Source organism: Trichomonas vaginalis, chromosome II, assembly GCF_026262505.1.
Source record: "Trichomonas vaginalis G3 chromosome II, whole genome shotgun sequence".
Classification (NCBI taxonomy): domain Eukaryota; phylum Parabasalia; order Trichomonadida; family Trichomonadidae; genus Trichomonas; species Trichomonas vaginalis.
The window spans coordinates 14,077,619-14,098,993 of NC_067204.1; the positions used below are offsets into that span (position 1 = coordinate 14,077,619).

Below are 21,375 nucleotides of genomic sequence, written 5' to 3' on the forward strand. Positions count from 1 at the left end.
CGGTATGGAAGAATCGAATATCACCATAACTTAAATTAAACTAATACATGGATGAAGGAAATCATATACTATTATTTATGAGTTCATTTATTCATATTAAATTTCGATGATCTTATCAATTGAGTAATAAAAGAATGATAAATCAATGAAAATTTATATAGAGCCTACAGTAAAGGTCATTTGGTAGCTTATGTGAAAACCATTCTATATGCGATAAATATGGAATTAAAATTTTGGAGTTCAATAATTCAAAGTAATGAGCTTCTATTTAAATCTCATTGCACGTCCGAAAGTATCATTAATTTTTTAAAATTTATCGTATTTCAAAATCTTTACAATATCCAAATTCAAAAAATATTGAATTGACCATGTGTAATATGATCAAGTTACTATACTTCTCATAATTAGTCTAATTAATATAACAAATTCATTGACCAAAATCAATGTTTTTAAAAATTGACATATTGTCTGTTTAGTAATAGTATATATGAGAATTCATGTGCGTAGTTATTATAATGATAAATAGCATGTTTCCATTTAACTTCTTTACCCCAAACATTTCATAAAATTGTAAATCAAGAAAATCAGATGAAATTGCTTAACCCTCTCGCTATACATCAGAAGGCAAATGTATCTTAAATGTGATTTTATAAATTCGGAATTTCGATATTCCAATATATGTAAAAAGCTTGCAATAAGAAGCATCTTTATAGAGTTTATTTGATAAAATCTTCGAAATATCTAGATTGAAATATTTGGTATTTCGAATGAGCCTTTTAAAACCAATAATGTTGTGAAAGTATTTTTTTGTTTGAATTAGATTAGAACTTCGTTCGTTTAGGAGCTTATTTTGGGCAGGAGAAGACTACTCGAGAGTTTCAGATTCCAAAAAAATTCAAAATCTCGAAAATATCCAGAAAATGCCAGGAAATAAATGACATAAAATCAAATTTGAAATTTTTTTGGAAAAATTCTCTGACATTGGAACTGTAATAGGAATAATAAGCTAAAAATAAAATTTTAGATCAAAATGAATAGACAATATTATATTATTTTATATTTTTATCTATATTACTATCTTAAATTCTTTCTTTTCTATCGATGAGTTAGAAATATATTTTCAAAAAAATTGATTTTTCAAATTATATAGTAGATCAACATTATGTACCAAATGCTTCACTTGTTCATCATCTGGGTTTAATGATTCGGATAAATTACTGTATGAATTTTTATAAAGTGGCTGAATGTCTCAATTCTTAAGCAAAATCAAAAATAAAAACAAGTATATAATGAATTTATCAGTTCTACAAGAGGATAAAACTCGGGTATTGTCAATTTCTTTTATTTTATTGAATTTTTCTTGAGTTTAAAAGTAGTTATCCTATTGATTGAACTTAGTCAAGAACTGAAAAGCTTTTAAGCATTGTATTTCTTCAATATGGGGATAATTCTTGGAATCTTATTTTATATCTTGAGTTTTATCCAATTTGTCAACCTGAAACAATCAATATTCTAAGTAGCTAAGCTAGTTTTAATATGAAATCACATACTCTTTAATCTACTGTTCGATATCGGAAATAATTTGAAGAAAAACTAAACTCAAAAATACAAGTTTCATAACTTTTTTATTTTTAAAATTAATGAAATTCGTTATTTATTTAAAATTATTATTCCTTTTTAATAATGAAATTATGCCGCCTGATAAATTGTTAATATTTTTTCTACTTTTTGTTTAAGCATTTAATGGTTCATCAGGGGAAGCCTGTGGATTGGCCATATCGTTTGTTCTGGCAGCACCTGGGTTTTGATCATCTGGGTGTTCGTATTCGTCCTTCTTTTCTTCGTCGCCAGCTTCCTCGAGTGCGTCTTCTTCTTCAACGTTGAAGTCTGGGTGCTTTTCGTTCTTCTTGCACCAAATGACGAGGAAGACGAGGCCGATATCGATACCGATGAAGAGGATGATGAAGATTACGATGAGTGCGATAGCCCATCCTGGGAGACCTCCATCCTTAATTTCTTCAGCATCTGCCTTCTTGCTGTTGTATTCAACGAATGAATCAGATGAAGTAGATGAGATTGTTGAGGTAACTTCGTCACCTGTATTTCCAGGGAGTGTGTAGCTGATGTTTTTGAACTTGGTAAGGTTACTGAATGTGTAGGCGAGTGGGAGTCCAGAGACTGACAAGGCCGCGGCACCTGTGATAGTCTTTGGATTGGCAGCACCTGCTTCATCAAGTGTTACAACGGCGTATGACTTTCTTGAGAAACCAATGTAGACATCAATTTCGCCTTTAGCATCAGCTGGCTTTTCAAGTTTGCCTTCCTTGCCAGAGAAGAAGTAGACACTTCTGCCTGCGACCCCAGATGATGGGAAGACGTAAACGGCGATTGCCTTCTCTGATTTCAGTCTGATTTGGCTTGAAGCAGAGAAGTGGACACCGTAAATCTTCTTTTCGAAGATATCGTAACCGAGAAGCTTCTCAGAGTTTTCCTTAGAGTAAACTAAGATGCATGAAGCCTTCGCATCCTTGTCGTCTGGAACAAAGAAGACATCAGATGCGGCGTTGACAGTGAATGTTGTTTCTTTCTTTGGAAGGAGGTAGTAGGCACCACTTGAAAGTTGGGATGGGAAGTTTTTATCAATAGCTGTCCAATCACCTGAATGTTTGGTGAGGATGTCAGTGTAACCATCAGCGAGTGGGCCGTTGGTCTTAGAAGCACCATCTGGAATAGCTTCAGCAGCAACACAGTTAAGCTGGGAAGCAGTGGCACCTTCTGCAAATGTGAGAACACCATAGATTGGGTATGTGTATGATGTTGTTGTTGTGATTGTACCAGAGCCAGCTAAAAAACCATTACCTTGGTAATAATTTAACAATACTTTATCACCAGGGACGAAGGAGTAATAGAATCCTTTTGTGGATGCCAAGATGAAAATGTATTTTTGAGTAAGATCTTTTGGTGGTTGGATCATGTAGTGAGCTTTGTCCATGTTGATAACAGTTGAAACAGATGTTGTTGTTGGAATCATAAGGAATGCAACATCTAATGTTCCTGTTCCTGTGATTGCCATCCTAGATGAGTTAATGTATGTTGTCTTGAGATCTGTACCGTTAGCTTTGAAGCCTGATGGATTTGTGAAGATTGCAACACCTGTATTGCCCTCAGTACTTGGAGGGGTGATGACAGTAACACCGCTAGATGTAACATTAATTTGTTTTTTACCAGCGATTAATGGGTAGATTGAATCAGAAACTGCTATTTGACCTTTCTGTTCTACTGTATCTGAGCCGGTGTAAGTTGATGAAATAAAGCCAGCGTATTTTCCAGCAGGGACCTGAATTTCGCTGTAAAATTGTGCAGTTGTTTGAATATATCCTGAAGTTGTGCCACTTGAAATAACAATGTTTGTTGCTTCTGCAAAGAACTTAACGCTTGTATCATTAGTGCTGTAGTAAATGATGGAGAATGATTTGTTTTGTGGGCTCACCATTTTATAGGAAGTAATATTTCCTGAAAGGATAAGGGAATTAGTGTAGAGGGAGCTGGAAATGAAAATTTTAGTACTGTCTTCAGATGAAGTGTATACATTTGTTTCATATTGAATTCCAGCTGCAGTGGAATTCTTGTAAGTTAGAACATAACCTGGTGGGAATAGGCACTTTTTATCTTTGTTTAACAGGGCAGCTCCAGTAGTAGTACTTGCTGAAGTTACAATTTGGTATTCTGTTGAATCTACTGTGAATAGATTGCCGACTAGAGCAGTAGAATTAGGAGCAGTAGAATTAGGAGCAGTAGAATTAGGAGCAGTTTCTCCTGCATAATAATATGTTTCAACAATACCTTGTGTATATGCAGATACATTTCCTGAAGAATTTAATTTGAGTTCAAGAACATAGCAAAAGACATCAATTGATTGATATCCCGAAACTGTTGTAGGGTTTCCAATATTACTAATTCCAAAGTAAGCATTTACAGAAACTTCTGGAGATAACATAAATCCAGTCCTAAGCAATTGATCGGAGGCAATGATTGCTAACTTTGAACTGGATGTGGAAAGTTCGGATGTATTAATTTTAACAACTTGACTCTTTGCTAAGTATAATACTGCATCAATTCCAGTCTTATTGTATATAAGGAAAACATGAGGCTTACCGGCTGCAGCTGAAACTAAATCCGTTGTATTGTATTTACTGGAAATAGTTGTATTCATTGATGAATAATTACGAAATGCGAAATAATGACCTGGGGCAACACAAACGAGGTTTCCGGTTGCTACTGAGGGTGCAGAAGAATTATGTGTAAAATTAGAAGTTGTCATACTGTAATTTCCAAGATGAAAAATTGGATCACAAAGAGTGCAGTTCATTGGTTTGGTATCATTGTTTACGAGAGCGAAATAAAGTAGACCACATGTATCAAGATATTTTCCAGATTCTGGATGGTTATCACCGAGTTTAACTTCAAATTCAGTTGATAAGAAAGTTTTGTTAGGATCTGTAAGAGAAAACCGAGCTTCGACTATTTGGGAAAAGAATCCAAACAAAATAGTGTTTACAGGAATATTTGCTCCACTGAGGTTGTAGTTATAGGTAATAATACTTTTTAGAGTTGAAGGGTAAGAGAAAACATAGCAAGGGACATCTCCTTTGGTACTATTTTTAGCCGTATAATTAGCTCCAGGTTTAAGATCAGCTTTAGCAAGTATTTCACTATCAGAAAGGTTAATGAAAACGGCGTATTTTACATTTTGGGTTGAAGGCACAACAAGTGCATCTCCATCTTGAAAATTGATTTTAGAATATCCCAATTTCAGTAATTGAGATGTTGCAAGGATTGAGAAAATCGCAAACATTGACAATATTTACTTTTTGTTCCCAAAAAGTGATTAATTGAATTTTGAATAGTTTACGTTTTATGCAAAATGAATTTCGAAGTCACAAAAATATAAACACATTCATTTTGAGTATTTATAAATTATCCGGTTCACAATTTTTCAATCTTCGAAATAATATTCGACACTTTTGTGGTTCGACTTGAGCACTATGATGCTCATATATAAATGGTCCATTATCATCGAAATTTGAAGTGATTCATTAAAGCGTTTATTTTTTTTATTACATGTAAAGATATTTTTCTATTGTATATTAGATCATGTTTTTAATAAATCAGCTTTTTAAATTGAATAGATCTGGTTAATATCGTTCCAAAGGAAAACGATAAAATATTTCGCATTCAATCATAAATTTATTAAATAGGCTCTTTTTATTGATAACGTGTGTCAAAAATATAAAATAATCAAATTCCGTTTAATAATTTTTTTTTGGTTGAATGATCTTATTTATAGAGACTTTTTTGATGTACCAAACGGATATTCTCTCATTTTAAAACATGTTTAGAGATATTTCAACCACTTTATCTGTTAATTTAATTTGAGTTAATCAATTTAATTAAGATCTAACGTTATACATTTCTCTGGTAACCTCTACAAAACTTGTAAATTATATCTTTCTATAGTATGGTTGAATAAAACAATTCTCAATTAAGTTGCGAAGTAGTTAATCCTCGGAAATGAAGTAGCTACAGTTCCCAAAGAATCAAAGGACCAAAAATCATTTTTGGATAATCATCTTCTTATACAATTTAAACTTGAATTTAATTTTTAGGCTAATTTTTGTTTCTTTCATATGTTATTAGTTTGTTTCCTCACACAAAATCAAATTATAAAAATGAAGGCAGTTTCTTTATATTTGGCGGGATTAGTGTCTCAAAAAGAATTTTTCAAATATGAGTTTCTTCTCCAAACTCTTTGCAATTTGCGGTTCAAACGAGCCAGCTCCTGAAGTTGATGAGCCAGAAATTGAACTCGAACCACATTTGGATGCCATTCGTGAACAAATGGAATTTTATTTATCAAATTCCAATATTGAATCTGATTCTTTCATGAAGGAAGCAATTAACGAACGTGAAGATAGATATGTTAAAATTGCTACATTCCTTACATTCAATCGCATGAAATCTCTCAATGCTACTGAGGAAGACATTATTGAAGCTTGCTCTGCCTCAAAGCACCTTGAAGTTAACAAAGCTGAAAAAATAGTTCGCTCCAAAGTTCCGTTTGTTTCTGATCCACGCAGATCATATCGTACAGTTCATATTGAAGGGTTCGATGAGACAGAAACATTAGATGACATCAAGGCCCTCTTCAAGGAACAATACCCAAGATCCGCACTTCGTACAGAAATGCGCAAGATCAATCGTAAAGGCGGCGAAAAGATTTTCAGTGGCCAAGTTAATGTCGAAGTAAAGGACGAAGCAACAGCCAAAAAGATTGTCGAAAATGGCATTTTATACCATGGTAAGCAGCTCAAAGGTATCCTCTTCTCCGATTTCAAGGCAAATTTAGTTTCCAAGAAGAAAGGAACACCAAAGAAAGACACACCCAAGAAGGATACCCCAAAGAAGGACACACCAAAGAAAAAATAGAAAATTAAATACATCAAACATAACGTATATATAAATTAATAAATGGTTTAAAGTTGTATGGTTAAAATAAGTTTTTATTATTTGAAACTAAGTAGGTTATAGGAGATAACATATGAACTCTATTTTGCTTCTGTTTATTCTGAAATTTTATTGAAAATATTTCTTAATTTAATGCTAACGCCTTATTAATGCTCCAAATACACCAAATATAGCATCTTCCATTTCCATTTCTGCAAACTGTGAGCATTTTGATAAAGAAGATTAACAATATTGTTAATTCTTTTGATTATTAACAAATTCAATACCCCAAGCAAGGTAATTTCTTTAAAGATATAAATTAATAATTATTATTTACTCATAAAAAAATAATATAAATAATCAAAAAAATTATTGTTGTTCCATTCCGTATTTCTCCTTAATTGCTCCTAAGCTACTTTCTAAGTGTGGATGATCAGCAATTAACATATTAATAATATCACCTAGTTGATCCTGCTGAGCCTTAAGAGTTTGGTATTGGCTATCATAATTCTCTGGCTTCTTAATAATCAATCTAGGGTTCTTTTCTTTATACATTCTTGCTTTCTGTTGCAATTTTTCTAGTTTAGCGTGTGCAATATTCTTCTGTTTCTCTTCTTCTTTGAGTTGCTGTTCAATCGTTTGTTTTTGAACTTGCAATTCTCTTGATATCAAATCTAATTGTTCTATTTCAGCGGATTGTTCTTGTTGTGCATCATCATGTTCTTTGATTTCATTCTCTATCTGTTGGTGCTCTTGTTGCAAAGCTTTGATTTGCCTTCTAAGCTCTGTGATACCTTTAGTTACATCTGAATGTGTCTTATCCTGGTTCAATCTTTGCTTAACAGCTCCTCTTGTAGCAATTGTTTCTCTTCTTCTTAAAGCGAATTCCATTTCTTGAACAATTGTTTGTTGTTGCTTCTTGATCTGTTTCAATCTCAATTCCATTCTTGTAACTTCTTTCTTCATTGATTTCAGTTCGCTTGCACCATAATTTGGATCTAAAGCTTCTCTCATTTCTCTTGCAAGCTGCAATTTCTTCTCCCAAAGCATGATATCTTTTTCTGTTTCCATTAAATCATCAGCGCATTGGCTTCTGAAGTTATGAAGCTCTTCGATCTTTGTCTCCAAGGCTGCAGATTCTTCTTCTTTCTTCCTTAATTGTTCTAAGATATCTGCTTCGAAATTGATGTTTCCTTCAATCAAAATATCGCCTTGGCCTGCACCGCTGCTAAGTTTCTCTCCTAACCTTGACATCTCTCTTTGGAGGAGTCTGATTTGGATGTTCAAGTTCTCTATCTCTTTCTCTGTTGCTTCTAAGTTGTTTCTCGTTCTATCTCTCTTTCTGCTTAAAACTGCAATATGAGCATGCAAAGTGTTGCATGTTTCTTCACTATCTTCGCACTGGTGTGTCAAAGCAACAAGTTCTGTCTGTTTCTTAAGCCATTGTGCTTGGTTTTCTTGGGCGGTTTCATCTGATTGTTGAATCTTGGATTCTAAAACACGGATCTTGCGTTCTAATGGACCATATTCTTCACCATTTTGAGCAGATGTCAATTCTTCATACTTTCTGTTTAATTTGTCAACTTCACTTTGCAATTTCTCAATGTTGACGTTGTTCTTACGGATTTGGAGCTCATATTGGTTAATAAGAGCATCCTTTTGCTTTAATTCCTCAACAATCTCTTGCAAACCGCGTTCGAATTTTGCACATTGTCCTGTGATGTTTAATCTATCGATTTTGAGCTTCATGGCTTCATTCTGCAATTGGCTCAACTCTCTGTCCTTTTCTTCAATCTGGTCACGTACTTTTTGGACTTCATTTTGAGCTGCAATTGTGTCACGTTTCATGTTTGTTTGTTCAGTTACGTGAGCGATGATTTTATCTTCAAGCTCATGGATTTGGTTACTAATTTCAATAGTACCCTTTGCAGAGTTCTTGTATTCGCTGTTTGCTTGGTTACGCTCGATCTGTAATTTTGATAGGAGTTTTTCTTTTTCTCTGGTAAGAGTTGTTAACTGGTCAAGTGTATCTTGCAATTTGCCACGCTGCTGTTCTGTTTCTTTGATCTTTCCATCAAGATATTGAATCCGATTTCTGATTTTTGAGTAAAGACCAGTATTACGCTCAGCAATTTCTTCTTGATCGGCAATCTGCTTCTTAATTCCGTTGTATTCATTCTGCAAAGCTCTGATTTCTTCTTCTTGTTTTGCAGATGCAGCTTCGATGCTTGCAAGCGTTTCTGCGCGGCGTTTGACGTTAACAAGAGAAGAATTCCACTCTTGGATCAAGTGGTTTCTCTCGAAAGTAATCTTTTCCATTTCAAGGGAAGCTTGAAGTAAAGCATCTCGAGCTGTTTTCGTTTCAGCACGCTGTGCAAGTACTTGTGCTTCAATTTCTGAGAGTCCTTTACCGATGTTTTGTACTTGCTGTGTTAATCTGTCGATGTATAAATCTTGCTCTTTTTTAGCAATTTCTGTCTCTGATGCAGCTTGTTCTGACTTGTATGTTTCACGACGGGTGACTGCCACATTGTTAAGGATCTCTTGGTTATGCTGTTCGAGAAGTAAAACATTTTCATTTAATCTATCAAGTTCTTTTCTTTGGTTTTCGTATTCTGTAGTACGCTCTTTAAGTTCTGCTTCACGATCTGCTAATGTTTGCCTTGCTTCTTTCAGTTCTGCCTCTTTTTCTAAGCGTTCTTGTTCGTATTGTTGTCTCCTTTCATTAGCTTCTGTTAAACGCGCTTGAAGTTTTACAAGAGTTTGCTGTATTGTATACAATTCGACACCAACTTGTTCACGGTTTTCAGATAACTGATTTTTCAAAGCTTGTTTATCTCTAATTTCGACTTCAATTGCATCGTATTGTCTTTGAAGTTGATCTTTCATCTTGTCTTGCAATGTTGCAAAGAGTGGATGATCTGGAGGAAGCTCTTGAATTTCTTCTTCTTCCTCATCATCTTCTTCTTCACCTAAAAAAAGATCACCTTCCTCTTCTTCTGGATTTGGATCCATTAGTTCCTCCTCTTCTTCGCCTCCTGGCTGATCTGGGTCTTCATTTGCACTCATTTTTTAAAATTTACGTTAATAAATCTATAAAATTCAATAGTTTACAATCTGCTGAATTTACTGTACTATCATTCTTTTGAGATATATCTGATTAGCTTTATTATTTCATGATTAGAAAACTTATCGTATCTTCAGGATCTCCACTATACTAAGCGAAAACTCGATAAATTTTAATGATTTGCATAATTATTTTTAGATTATCGCATTTGATATAATCTGGGAAAATCCTAAAGATTCTATGAATGGAAACCTTTCGAGTTACTCGGATATAAGGAAGAAAAAATATATTTTTTGAAATCTCAAAAATACAAACAATGATTTTTAAAGATATAATGAAATAGAGCATATCAGCGACGAAGGATATCTGCTTCTGCCTTTTTAAGTTTAGCCCTCTCTGATTTAGACATGTAATATTCTTTGTATTCGTAAGGAAGAGGGTGGATGGTTCTGAATAGTGATTTCAAAGATGTCTCTATCTCAAGAATTATTCCGCACTTTTCCACTGGCTTTCCTTCGAAATTTTTGAACAAATATGAAGGTTTTGTTGAAATTGTGAGAAGTTTTGGATCTCCATCAAATGGAAACTCGTATCCATCTTTAACAACATTGTGGGAACGTATAATAACTTCGAGATTATTACGATCTGTAAATTCATGAATAAAATCAAGTTTCATCAAAGGATGTGTAGACTTTTTGTTGATTTCCCATTCATTAGTTGCTACATCTGGTTGTAAAGATAGCATTTCTTTAACAAATGGAGTTTTTGAAGGTTCCAAAGGTCGTGTCAAGCTTGCGAATTGGTCCAGGTACGCAACATCAGCAGGGACACCAGATGATACACAAAGCATTTTCTCTGATATTTGGCATAACAAAGGAAGGTCATCGAAAAGTTCATTGCAGCATTCATAAAATTCTGGTCCAAAACGATTTATAGATTCTGTACAAAATGTGCTATTCTTATTTACATCACGCATTTCGTGATAACCACGAATAACGTATAAATAAGTTGGAAATTGAATCTTTAAACTGCATAGTAGTATTATAGTTTCCGGGCTTTGTGGAAAAGATCCAACAACATCTCCTAAAAATACGTATTTTCTGTTTGGTGGATATCCATACGTTTCAAAGATAAGAAGTAAGTCATATAGATCGCCAAACAAGCCTCCAACTACTATACAAGGGGCATCAAGTTGGATCATTATTGGATCTGCTAAAAAGTGCTTAATTGAATCTCTAATTACTTTTGTAGCAAAAAATGGACGTATTTTAGATGATGTTCCAGGTGTTTGGCCTTTCATAAACATTATTTCGTTAAATACTTCTTCTGCAGCATCAAGACTTGATACAAATCTTGCCATTTATGTAAAAAAAATTATGACATGTGATATAAAAAAATTCAAATTCCAAAATAGTATCTATCTATCTTTTAATTTATTAAATGTAATATGTTTTAACATAATTTATAACGATACGAAGATAAAATTCATAAAAGAGTTCATTGAAAGAGATTATCCAAAGCTCCAGTTGAAGATTTTGTTTGGTTTGACTTCGATAGCTTTTTATCTTTTGGTGTACTAAGGGCTTTCGGTTTTGGAGAGAAGTTCTTATTTGGAGAATATTGCTGACCACTTTCTTTTGGAAATTCCAATTGAGACTTGTTCTGCTTTGTATCCTCGCGCTTTGGAGATGTTTGTGGGATTTCAGTCTGTGTTTGAGGTGCATGTTCAGACTGTTGATTTAATGGCCGAGGATTAAATGAACGAATTGCAGAACCATCATTAGTATTCTCTGGTGTTGATCTTGGAGGTACAATTGGTGGGTCAGGCTGCTTAAGTGCAGGATTTGGCTGACTCTTTTTTCCTAATCTAGGAGTGAAGTCAGTTGAATGCTGCCTTGCAATTCCATTATTATCGTTATGATAGTATGACTTGTTATAAGGTTTTTGAGATTTATGATTTGTATATTCGTCAAATTTATGAGTAGAATTGTCATTAATTTGACCTGATGTTGTTCTATATACCTTGAAATTATCGTTTTTATTGTATTTCTTTGGGCTTTGAGAATATGGAGTTCTTTGTTGTTTATACTTTGGCTCTTTTTCTGATTTCATTGCTAAGTAATCGTTTGTAAATCCCTCGTCGAACTGTGGGCGGTCACCAGCAATGCTGAAAGTAAACTCACTGCTCATTCAGGAAAAATTTTACAATTGGCGCAACGATAAAAGTGACACGCGTGGCATCATTCATTTGTTTCCGGATATATTGTTGAACTTAGATGAGCATTATAAAAGCAAATATATCTAAAATCCGAGTGGCTTTTTTATTTGGAATGTAAAACGGAATTTTGGCTGGGCAGCCATTTACATCGAATTCAAAGAAATTGATCACTCATACGATGATAAAATAGTTTGTGCTATTTATATTCATTAAAATTCATTGTTGATCATATTTTCATCACCATATCTGCTTTAAAGAAGTGAAACTGGGCAATACTTCATTGGATTGCAATACATTCACATATAGAGTTAATGTTGTTGAATTAAAAACGATATTATTCATTTGCGATAGAAAAATGATTTATTATCAAGATTAAATTAAAGAAAAATCATATGAGTATCATAGAATATTTCAAAGCATCTCAATAATAACGCAATTTCCACCACCACCGCCGTTGCATAAAGCAGCACAGCCTCTTTTAAGACCACGGTGCTTAAGACCGGCAATGAGAGTCGTAACAATTCTAATACCAGAGCATCCGAGTGGATGGCCGATAGCAACAGCTCCACCGAGGATGTTAACTTTATCTTCCGATAAACCAAGGCTGTTAATGAGCATTAGTGGTACAGAAGCGAATGCTTCATTGAACTCCCAGAGATCAATATCGGAAGTGGTCAAATGAACTTTAGATAATGCTTTCTTGACTGCATCAGCAGGAGCAAGAGGAAATTCGGCAGGATCGATACCTGATTCTCCGAAAGAAAGTATTTTGGCGATTGGCTTTAAATTATGCTCAGCGGCGAACTCTGATGAGCAAATTGCAAGAGCAGCAGCGCCATCAGAGAGACCAGAAGCATTAGCTGGTGTAATAGTGCCTGTTGGAGAGAATGATGGCTTAAGGACTGGTACTTTTTCACGACGGAGCTTGTAAATTGATTCGTCAACTTTGTATTCGCCAGTTTTTGTTTGTATTGGGACAATTTGACCATCAAAGCAATGCTCTTCCCAAGCCTTTGCAGCACGGTCAAATGATTGTATAGCAAAGCGATCTTGTTCTTCGCGTGATATTCCGAGTTTTGCATTGAGGTTATCTACGAGCTGGCCCATATGCATATTATATCTGGCATCCCATAAGCCATCATTAATCAAGCTATCAACTGTAGTGAAATTACCAAGACGGTAACCATTTCTAGAATTTTGTAATAAGTGTGGACAACGAGACATGCTCTCAAACCCACCTATCATAACGGCTTTGGAATCTCCTACCTTGATTTCTGTTGCACCAATTTGAAGAGCTTTCATTGAGGAGCAACATACTTTGTTTACAAGCGTGCACGGTGTCGAACATGGAAAACCAGCAGCAAGAGAGGCTTGTTTAGCTGGATTTTGTCCTACTCCAGCTGAAATAACGTTGCCAACATAGACAGAATCAAATTGGTCAATGGGAATTCCGGATTTCTCTACGCATGCTTTCATTGCGGCAGCGCATAATTCAATACCTGGTGTGTTTGCAAGACTACCATTGAAAGCACCGATGGGCGTGCGTGTATCCGCGACAATCACAATTTCAGACATTTATAAAATAATTCTTTTGTTTACGTGGAAATTTTATATTGAAATTTTCTTAGAGCTTTTATCTGAGATTTTACTGGAATTTAAATATTTAAGCAGTATATTAAAGTTTCGATTTTATCGCTTCGAATGATATTTTGTCACTTTTCAGAATGAAATCATATCATCAAACATGACATTCTCCTCAAGAGTTTATCAAAATTAGATTTACATCAAAGAGTTCTCACGAGACTGAGAATAGTTTATGTTTGATCATCAAATTTCTAGATTGAAAAAAAAAAATATAAATATTAAGTTTCAGTGGAGAACGTTGATAGGTTTTCCACACTATAGTAGTTTCACTTTTTTCATGTGAACTATATATCAATTCAATATCAATTATGAATCAATTAACAGTTATACTTCTAAACTTTGTAATTTTATCTGTAATCACTATATTTGCATATATATCAAAAGTTGGGAAATATCACAGAATAATGATAAATTCAGTCCTTACAATTTTGAGATATGAAATTTCGAATTTTCATGCGATATTTTGGCATTTGTATTCTTAGTATTATTGTGCTTTATTGGTACGGCACCAACATGATTTAAAAATAGAAAAATGAGTAAGAACAACAGTGATGGAACACCTTAAAGTGAAAAGTGAACATAATTACATTCCAGATTAAGGATCCACTTACACCCATATGACTTAGCTTTCAATTATGTTGTTTATGCAACACGCTTGTTGAAAGTAAAAAAAAACTCAATTTGTTTTTTTTTAAACAATCGTATATAAAAAACATTTATTTATGGTAATATTGGGCAATCCTGAGTGACTGAACCAGTATCAATAATAATAAAAACACATTAAATGGAATAAATCCAATTAATGATTCTATTAAAACAATTAAAGGAATAAACAAGGCAACTTGTGAGTTTTTGGATAAAATCCAAAATATTAACAACAAAAATATAACTCGAACAATTTCATATATCGGATATTTCGAAATGTTACTAAAACAAGCAAGGAATAAGATTGCAATATCAATAATCTTTGTGTTAAACGAATTTGGAATTGCAATCCTGTTTTCACTGACTTTTTGTGGTTTTTCCGGAATTTCAACTGTTTCTACCGAAGCTGATCGACTTAGGAAGGATGATTCGCTTGAATTTCTGTTTATATCAAGTGCTAGAGGGAGAGGGATACTTTGGTTGAAGTCATCAATGGATGGCGAAGTAACTACGACATGAGAAAATTGTGGCTTGTCCAAAAGACCTTCGAAACCGAAAATCTTTGTTTTCTCACGTACAAATCGATCATTAAATAAATCTTCTAGTGGAGTTCTCTTGCTTGGCTTCGCTGACATAAATTTTCGGATCCATTCCCATTCTTTTGATGATCTACTTACATCAATATGGAGATGGTCGGCTAAAGAGTCTACATCTGTAAAGTTTCGGAGCAATTCTTCTCCATTTTCGCCAATGAAAGGAGATTTTCGAGTATAAAGCGTAAATAGAATAACTCCAAGCGACCAAATGTCGCTAAATTTCGTATGTACGTATTTGTACTCTCCACTTTCGTTCTGAGCTAAAAGTTCTGGGGCCATTGTTTCAATTGTTCCTGTTGCACCGGTTCTTTTCTCTCCTGCGTCAATGTCTCCATTAAATGTTGATGTAGCAGTACCGAAATCGCATAAGGCAAATCTCATTGGCAAAGGCTGGTAATGATTATCATTAAAAGCAAGAACATTTGATAATTTAAGGTCTCTATGGAGTATTCCACAGTCATGTAAGTGTTTTATTGCTATCGCAATGCTTAGAAAGATTTGCCAAATTTCATCATTTTTAAGTTGTCGAATTTCAATGCCTCTTTCTTTATTTATGTATATGTACGACTCTAAGCTTCCTAATTGAGAGTATTCCATCAGTATAAAAAGGGATGGAACCTTTGGCCCAAAATCTGCATTTTGCCAGTCTTCAATCCAGCAATGTTTGTACGATAAAACAAAAGGATGAGGATATGCAGATAATTGTTCAAGTAATTTAACTTCGTTTAATGCCCTATTTAGCCAATTAATATTACCTACTGGAACAATTTTTACGGCATATTCAGCTAAATGTATTCCAGCAAGACAATGCTCAACTTTGTAAACACTTCCGAAACTTCCACGACCAAGTTGTTGACCTTTTTTAAAAAATTTCTCGAAATATCCGTTCATTAAGAAGTCTGTTAAACGTGGTGGTAATGGTAAATTGGATCTGAACAAATCTCTAAGGATTCGGAAGTAATCATGGGCGGAGTATTGGCTTGCTGATGGAACACGATCTAAATCTGATCTTGAAACAGTTCTAACTTGCCTTGATGAAGGATTATATAAGACTAACGAACGTTCTTGGTTTTCGAAAATGATATTCCATTGAGATAAATAGTCTATATCGCGCTGGGAAAGAATTGTACTCGTTTTTTTGATATGAAGTGACAAAGATTTTGCAAATTCTTAGAATTGAACTATCAACTGAGGAAATAATTCTGTAATATTACATATTAGAGAGTTATCTATTAAATGCTCGAATAAGTTTCCTTCAAATATCGAACTTATCATCCAACTAAATGATATTAATTGAGAAGTACTTATAAATACCACACGCATTCATATGTTGAGTTACAGTAGTTAAATCCGAAAATTCAAGAATAACTAAACTCGATTTCCATAATTGATCCATGGAAATTTGATCCTGAGAAATATCTCCATCAAAAGATAATAAAAGACATTTGATTTTAGATACTATTGAGTTTAATAACCGCAATACAAAAGCATATTTGGTTCTTACAAAACTAATCTATGATTGTTTTTGTGTATCAGAGTTTCAAAAAATGCTTTATGTTAGATTCTTATAACTTACACAAATGCAAATAACTACCACTTTGGGTATTAGTGGACTTTTGCTGCGCTGCAATATGAAGTGAAGTTTATTCTGATAGCTATCATGCTAATAGTATATAACCTTATACAGATATAATAGTCAAAAACAGATTGTTGAGGTCAACCTAAAGAGAGGTTCATACCTTTTTGAACTTTGGGGTGCACAAGGTGGTCAAGGATGCACAGATAATGTTAGACTGAAAGATTATTATGGAGGGAGGGGTGCATTTGTATCTGGGAAAGTCCACTTTTTCCAGAACCAGAAGCTATTCCTTTTCATCGGAGAGAAAGGCCATGATCCAGAAAAATGTTCACCTGAATATAATGGTAAAGGAGGATTTAATGGTGGTGGGGATTCAGGATTTGATCCAAGGGACAACGACACCCCAGGAGGGGGAGGGGGAGCAACAGACATAAGAATAATAAATAATTCTGAAAATTTATCTTTATTTAGTCGTATAATTGTCGCCGCGGGAGGATCAGGTTCATCATTTAAATCATTTGGTGCACCTGGTGGGGACCTGAACGGTTACAAAGTCGACAGTTATTTTGAGAAAAATTTTTCTATATCGACCACTAATCAAACACATGGAAATGCTCTTGGACAAGGCGCAAATAGAATTAACCATGTAAATGTACCTACCTCTGGTGCTGGAGGAGGATACTATGGTGGAAACACAGGAAAAACTATCAATGATATTTCCTACTTATATTATTTCACTGTTTCATCAAGCGGTTCTAGTTTTATCAGCGGATATAAAGGGTGTAATGCAGTAGATGAGTATGGACAACCAACGAATAGTCCAAACCATTATTCAGGCATTGTCTTTTATGACATGAAGATGCTTAATGGCAATCAAACATTCCTCAGTCCAGACAATATTCTTGAAGAAGGCCATATAGGTGATGGTGCCATTCGCATTACTTCACTAGATATATACTCATGTGTTTGCAACATTTCTGATAGTTTTTATCTTTTTTCATTCATTCTTTGCTTGTTTGACGTTAAATAAATATTTTTTATTACTATATGACATGAATATGAGAGAATATTTCTCATATTCATGTGAAAATTTTCAATTATCTTCATTCAACATTTTCATTATTACATGGAGCTTAAAACAAATAAAGGAACATTTGTACTATTTAAGAAATTGATTCAAACTATTACTAATGTTAAAAATAAATTGATTTCTACAAAAGAAGTGATAATTTTTAAGTGAGATGCAATTTGATGTGGTGTTTGACCGATCAACTTTTTTATGTGATTCATCTCTAATGTATATAGTATATGACATTATACAGATATAATAGTCAAAAGCAGATTGTTGAGGTCAATCTAAAGAGAGGTTCATATCTTTTTGAACTTTGGGGTGCGCAGGGTGGTCAAGGATGCACAGATAATGTAAGTCTGACGGACTATTATGGTGGGAGAGGTGCATTTGTATCCGGAAAAGTCCACTTTTTCCAGAACCAGAAGCTATTCCTCTTCATCGGAGAGAAAGGTCATGACCCAGAAAAATGCACTCCAAAGTATAATGGAAAAGGAGGATTCAATGGTGGTGGGGATTCAGGATTTGATCCACTTGATGATGATCCATCAGGGGGAGGTGGAGGCGCCACTGACATAAGATTGATTAATAAATTTGACATGTCGTCTCTTTATAGTCGATTAATTGTAGCAGCAGGCGGATCGGGTTCATCATTTAAAACTTTTGGTGCGCCTGGCGGAGATTTAACCGGATATAAAGTTGACAGCTACTTTGCGAAACAATTTTCTAAATCTGACACTGACCAAACGCATGGATATTCTTTGGGCCAGGGGGCCGATGGTGCAAATACCACTCATGCTCCAAGTTCTGGTGCCGGAGGAGGTTACTATGGCAGTAATGCAGGGAAAACATCTGAAAATCGTAATATGCATTACGTTTCTGTTGCATCAAGCGATTCTAGTTTTATCAGCGGATATAAAGGGTGTAATGCAGTAGATGAGTATGGACAACCAACGAATAGTCCAAACCATTATTCAGGCATTGTCTTTTATGACATGAAGATGCTTAATGGCAATCAAACATTCCTCAGTCCAGACAATATTCTTGAAGAAGGCCATATAGGTGATGGTGCCATTCGCATTACTTCACTAGATATATACTCATGTATCTGTAACTTTAATAAGAATTATTATATATCGACTGCTATTATATTTACCATTTAATTATTGATTGAAAAAACCCCGCATTATATCCTAATTCAATCATTCGCATTTCTAAGCTTTTTTATTTCATTGAGGAAAATCATCTAGGCCTTATAAATATTTTTAAATAATTCGCAAACAAAATTTTTAATTTTTTTTAACAACAAACAAACAAAAATTATAAAATAATAAATTACATATAAGAGAAAGCTTTCTTAATCATCGTCATCGCTACTGATGTTGCTTTCTTTTTAACAGTATGAACTTCGCATTTCAAAGTCATTTCGTTTTCATTAAATGAAAACTTTGCAAGGATTCCAATTGTTCTTCCTTTACTTGTTTTGTAGTAACCTGAAGCACAAACAATCCCATCATCTCCTTCTCTCTTCACAACGCTGAGATTTACCTTCTTCGACATCTCTTTGATGCTTGTTATAACATCTCCATCAGGTACAATTAAATAAGAAACAGCCGTCAACTTTTTAGACTTCGTTTTTCCCCAGTTGTCACCAAATTGATTCATTGTTAGATCAAATGGCCAACAGAAAGAAACAATAGAAACAGGGACTTGGAACCTGCAAACTTTCTTACCAGAAAATCGCATTTCCATCTGCGGATTTGTGGAAAATGGACCTTTTATGTGGAAATTAATTCTCACAACTAAAAATGATCCACTTCTAACAACATTATCATTCTTGGATATTGCGCCTTCAGCTGTTATATGTTTATCACATATAGAATCACATTTCTTGATCTTCAAATCTTTTGGCAACCTGTTCTTCACAACAAGATTTGAAACAGCTGTTGAATTATTGACATCAATTTTTGTATCGGCGCAAATTTCGATTCCTTGGTCATCGAAAACAATATTCTCCGCTTTGGGAAGATCCTTCCTAAAGTTGATAGTTGTATCAACGTAATGGCTTGGCGCTGAAAGTTTAAGCTGCGGGACATTATTCAATGTCAAAACCGCTAAACTTTCTTTGATTCTTTGTAAAACTGTTGTATAGCTCGTGTTTAGCCATCCATTGAGGTATCCAATGACAGCAGTCCTAACAGAAGGATACTGCATCGTGATCTTAGTAAGGGAGGATACAATGGAAGACTGTGTTGAAGGTCTGTGGAATACAAAATTATGAGCAAGGCTATTTACGGCATCTGATGGTGATATTGGGCAGGAAATACCTAGTATATGGGATAAAATTTTGGTCATTGGGCCTGGAACTCGAGGATTGAACTTGGATAATTTTATTAATTCTTCGACAACGGATTTGTAGTTTTCTTTATCATCTAAAAGTGCTTGAGCTACCATGCCCCATATGCATTCGCTGTATTGGCCACCATATTCAACAATTTTGAGTAAATTTTCTCTGGCGTATTTCTTATCTGAAGAAAAGCTTTGAATTATTGTGGCTATCTTCTTGCAGATAGATTCTCTGATTGATTCTGGGCACGTTTGAATATAAGGTATCATTTCTGCTGATACTTTTTGGTAATTTTCTCTTGTTGTAACCAAAAATAGTAAATTCAAGGCGTTACTATCAAGAGGATGATATCCTTCTTTGGATATCTTGATTAATGATGTTATAAAGTCTGAAAAATAAGTTACAAAACAAGGATGTGTTTCGACAAGGAAAAACAAACATTCTAAACAAAAAGAATAGGATGTTAGATGTAATCCTAGCGTAGTGATTATCCTTTTGTATGGTTCAAGCTTTAAATCTGGGATTTTGACGAATACTTTGAACGCATCATTAAAAATCATCAATAAACTGTTGAATTTGTTCTGATGGAAGCTGGCAGAGAATAAATCAAGTAGTTTGTTGACAATTGCATCCATCTTTTCTATCTCTGCATCTTCGTAAATCCTTCTATATGATAAAATTCTGAATAAATTCGAAAGTAAAAAAGGAGAAGGAAATCCTTTGTAATCGTATTCTTTTTTGAACTCGTTGTTGAGAAGTATGGATACTATTGCTTCTAATGCAGCAGTCTGTATATTATCTGTAATACTTGAATCGTTCAATTTTACGATCGTTAATGCTAAAACAGAACTAGAAAGGGCAACACCAACAGATCTCGATTTCATGAGTGGAGCAATTCTAGGGCCGGCATGTTCAATGATGTATAACTGTTGAGATGTTTGATACATGCAGCTTAATGTTAAAAGTGCAATTTTTCTAGTAGAATCATCGAGAATTGTTTGAAAGGCAATATCAACTATAGTTGAAGCCATGGAATTGACAAGCTGTGGAGTGCAAATTGATGCAATTGCAAGTAATGCTAAATTGGCCGATTCCGGGAAGGTATTATTTAGTAAATTCTTCTTTAGATTCGGAACAAAATCCAATTTGCATTCTGGATATGTGTTTAAATAGATAACAATCATCATCCACGCGATGCGTCGACACTCATAAGATTTTTCTTCAACTAATTCCAGTGTTTGCTTGAACCCAAATCGAATTTCATAACCTGTTAATACAAGGAAACATATTTTAGCGATACTCTTCTTCTTTATATATTTCCGAATGTTATCTTTTGAAAAAACTTTCTTTAATTTGGATATTTCTGTTTCTGCGCGAACTCGCTTCCCTACTTTATCAAGTGCATCATACTCTAGTATTAGGTTCTTGAGTCCTCGCATTGTCAAATAAATGCTTCTCAAAAATTATTTCGACTTTTCAAACTAATTTATGATAATATTATAAATCAATATGCATAATAGAGAATCCCGGAATTTAGATGTAAATAACTTTATGAAATTTTTGAATGAACATTCAAATTTTTCTAAGGCGAATGGGACTAATAATTTAATAATAAAACCAATTTCGAAATTTTATTGCTTAACGCATTTAATTGAAAATGCAAATTCATTCAAAAATCTAAATAAACAGAAGATATCATTTTCACA

General features: G+C 34.2%; 10 protein-coding genes across 10 annotated transcripts; 2 read left to right on the forward strand and 8 right to left on the reverse strand.

Moving 5' to 3' along the window:
- Positions 1-1,621: 1,621 nt before the first annotated feature.
- Positions 1,622-4,874, reverse strand: TVAGG3_0542150 (uncharacterized protein; the record flags this gene model as incomplete). Its single annotated transcript, XM_001323009.2, has 1 exon — positions 1,733-4,855. One exon carries the CDS (start codon positions 4,853-4,855, stop codon positions 1,733-1,735), a length of 3,123 nt encoding a protein of 1,040 aa, XP_001323044.1.
- A 906-nt stretch (positions 4,875-5,780) lies between these two features.
- TVAGG3_0542160 (RNA binding) lies at positions 5,781-6,529 on the forward strand (the record flags this gene model as incomplete). The annotated part of the gene is made up of 1 exon (XM_001323010.1): positions 5,788-6,486. The coding sequence occupies one exon, from the start codon at positions 5,788-5,790 to the stop codon at positions 6,484-6,486; it is 699 nt and encodes a 232-aa protein (XP_001323045.1).
- A 299-nt stretch (positions 6,530-6,828) lies between these two features.
- Positions 6,829-9,573, reverse strand: TVAGG3_0542170 (coiled-coil domain-containing protein 40 family; the record flags this gene model as incomplete). The annotated part of the gene is made up of 1 exon (XM_001323011.2): positions 6,874-9,573. One exon carries the CDS (start codon positions 9,571-9,573, stop codon positions 6,874-6,876), a length of 2,700 nt encoding a protein of 899 aa, XP_001323046.1.
- Positions 9,574-9,920: 347 nt separating this feature from the next.
- On the reverse strand, positions 9,921-10,931 carry TVAGG3_0542180 (phosphoprotein phosphatase protein; the record flags this gene model as incomplete). Its single annotated transcript, XM_001323012.1, has 1 exon — positions 9,921-10,931. One exon carries the CDS (start codon positions 10,929-10,931, stop codon positions 9,921-9,923), a length of 1,011 nt encoding a protein of 336 aa, XP_001323047.1.
- A 137-nt stretch (positions 10,932-11,068) lies between these two features.
- On the reverse strand, positions 11,069-11,761 carry TVAGG3_0542190 (uncharacterized protein; the record flags this gene model as incomplete). Its single annotated transcript, XM_001323013.1, has 1 exon — positions 11,069-11,761. One exon carries the CDS (start codon positions 11,759-11,761, stop codon positions 11,069-11,071), a length of 693 nt encoding a protein of 230 aa, XP_001323048.1.
- A 439-nt stretch (positions 11,762-12,200) lies between these two features.
- Positions 12,201-13,364, reverse strand: TVAGG3_0542200 (acetyl-CoA C-acyltransferase family; the record flags this gene model as incomplete). The annotated part of the gene is made up of 1 exon (XM_001323014.1): positions 12,201-13,364. The coding sequence occupies one exon, from the start codon at positions 13,362-13,364 to the stop codon at positions 12,201-12,203; it is 1,164 nt and encodes a 387-aa protein (XP_001323049.1).
- Positions 13,365-14,118: 754 nt separating this feature from the next.
- On the reverse strand, positions 14,119-15,906 carry TVAGG3_0542210 (protein serine/threonine kinase protein; the record flags this gene model as incomplete). Its single annotated transcript, XM_001323015.1, has 1 exon — positions 14,150-15,565. The coding sequence occupies one exon, from the start codon at positions 15,563-15,565 to the stop codon at positions 14,150-14,152; it is 1,416 nt and encodes a 471-aa protein (XP_001323050.1).
- A 243-nt stretch (positions 15,907-16,149) lies between these two features.
- On the reverse strand, positions 16,150-17,272 carry TVAGG3_0542220 (uncharacterized protein; the record flags this gene model as incomplete). Its single annotated transcript, XM_051237940.1, has 1 exon — positions 16,479-16,685. One exon carries the CDS (start codon positions 16,683-16,685, stop codon positions 16,479-16,481), a length of 207 nt encoding a protein of 68 aa, XP_051095764.1.
- Positions 17,273-17,561: 289 nt separating this feature from the next.
- On the forward strand, positions 17,562-18,485 carry TVAGG3_0542230 (glycine-rich protein family; the record flags this gene model as incomplete). The annotated part of the gene is made up of 1 exon (XM_001323017.1): positions 17,562-18,485. One exon carries the CDS (start codon positions 17,562-17,564, stop codon positions 18,483-18,485), a length of 924 nt encoding a protein of 307 aa, XP_001323052.1.
- Positions 18,486-18,595: 110 nt separating this feature from the next.
- TVAGG3_0542240 (clathrin adaptor protein) lies at positions 18,596-21,120 on the reverse strand (the record flags this gene model as incomplete). Its single annotated transcript, XM_001323018.2, has 1 exon — positions 18,658-21,108. One exon carries the CDS (start codon positions 21,106-21,108, stop codon positions 18,658-18,660), a length of 2,451 nt encoding a protein of 816 aa, XP_001323053.1.
- Between the last annotated feature and the right edge of the window lie 255 nt (positions 21,121-21,375).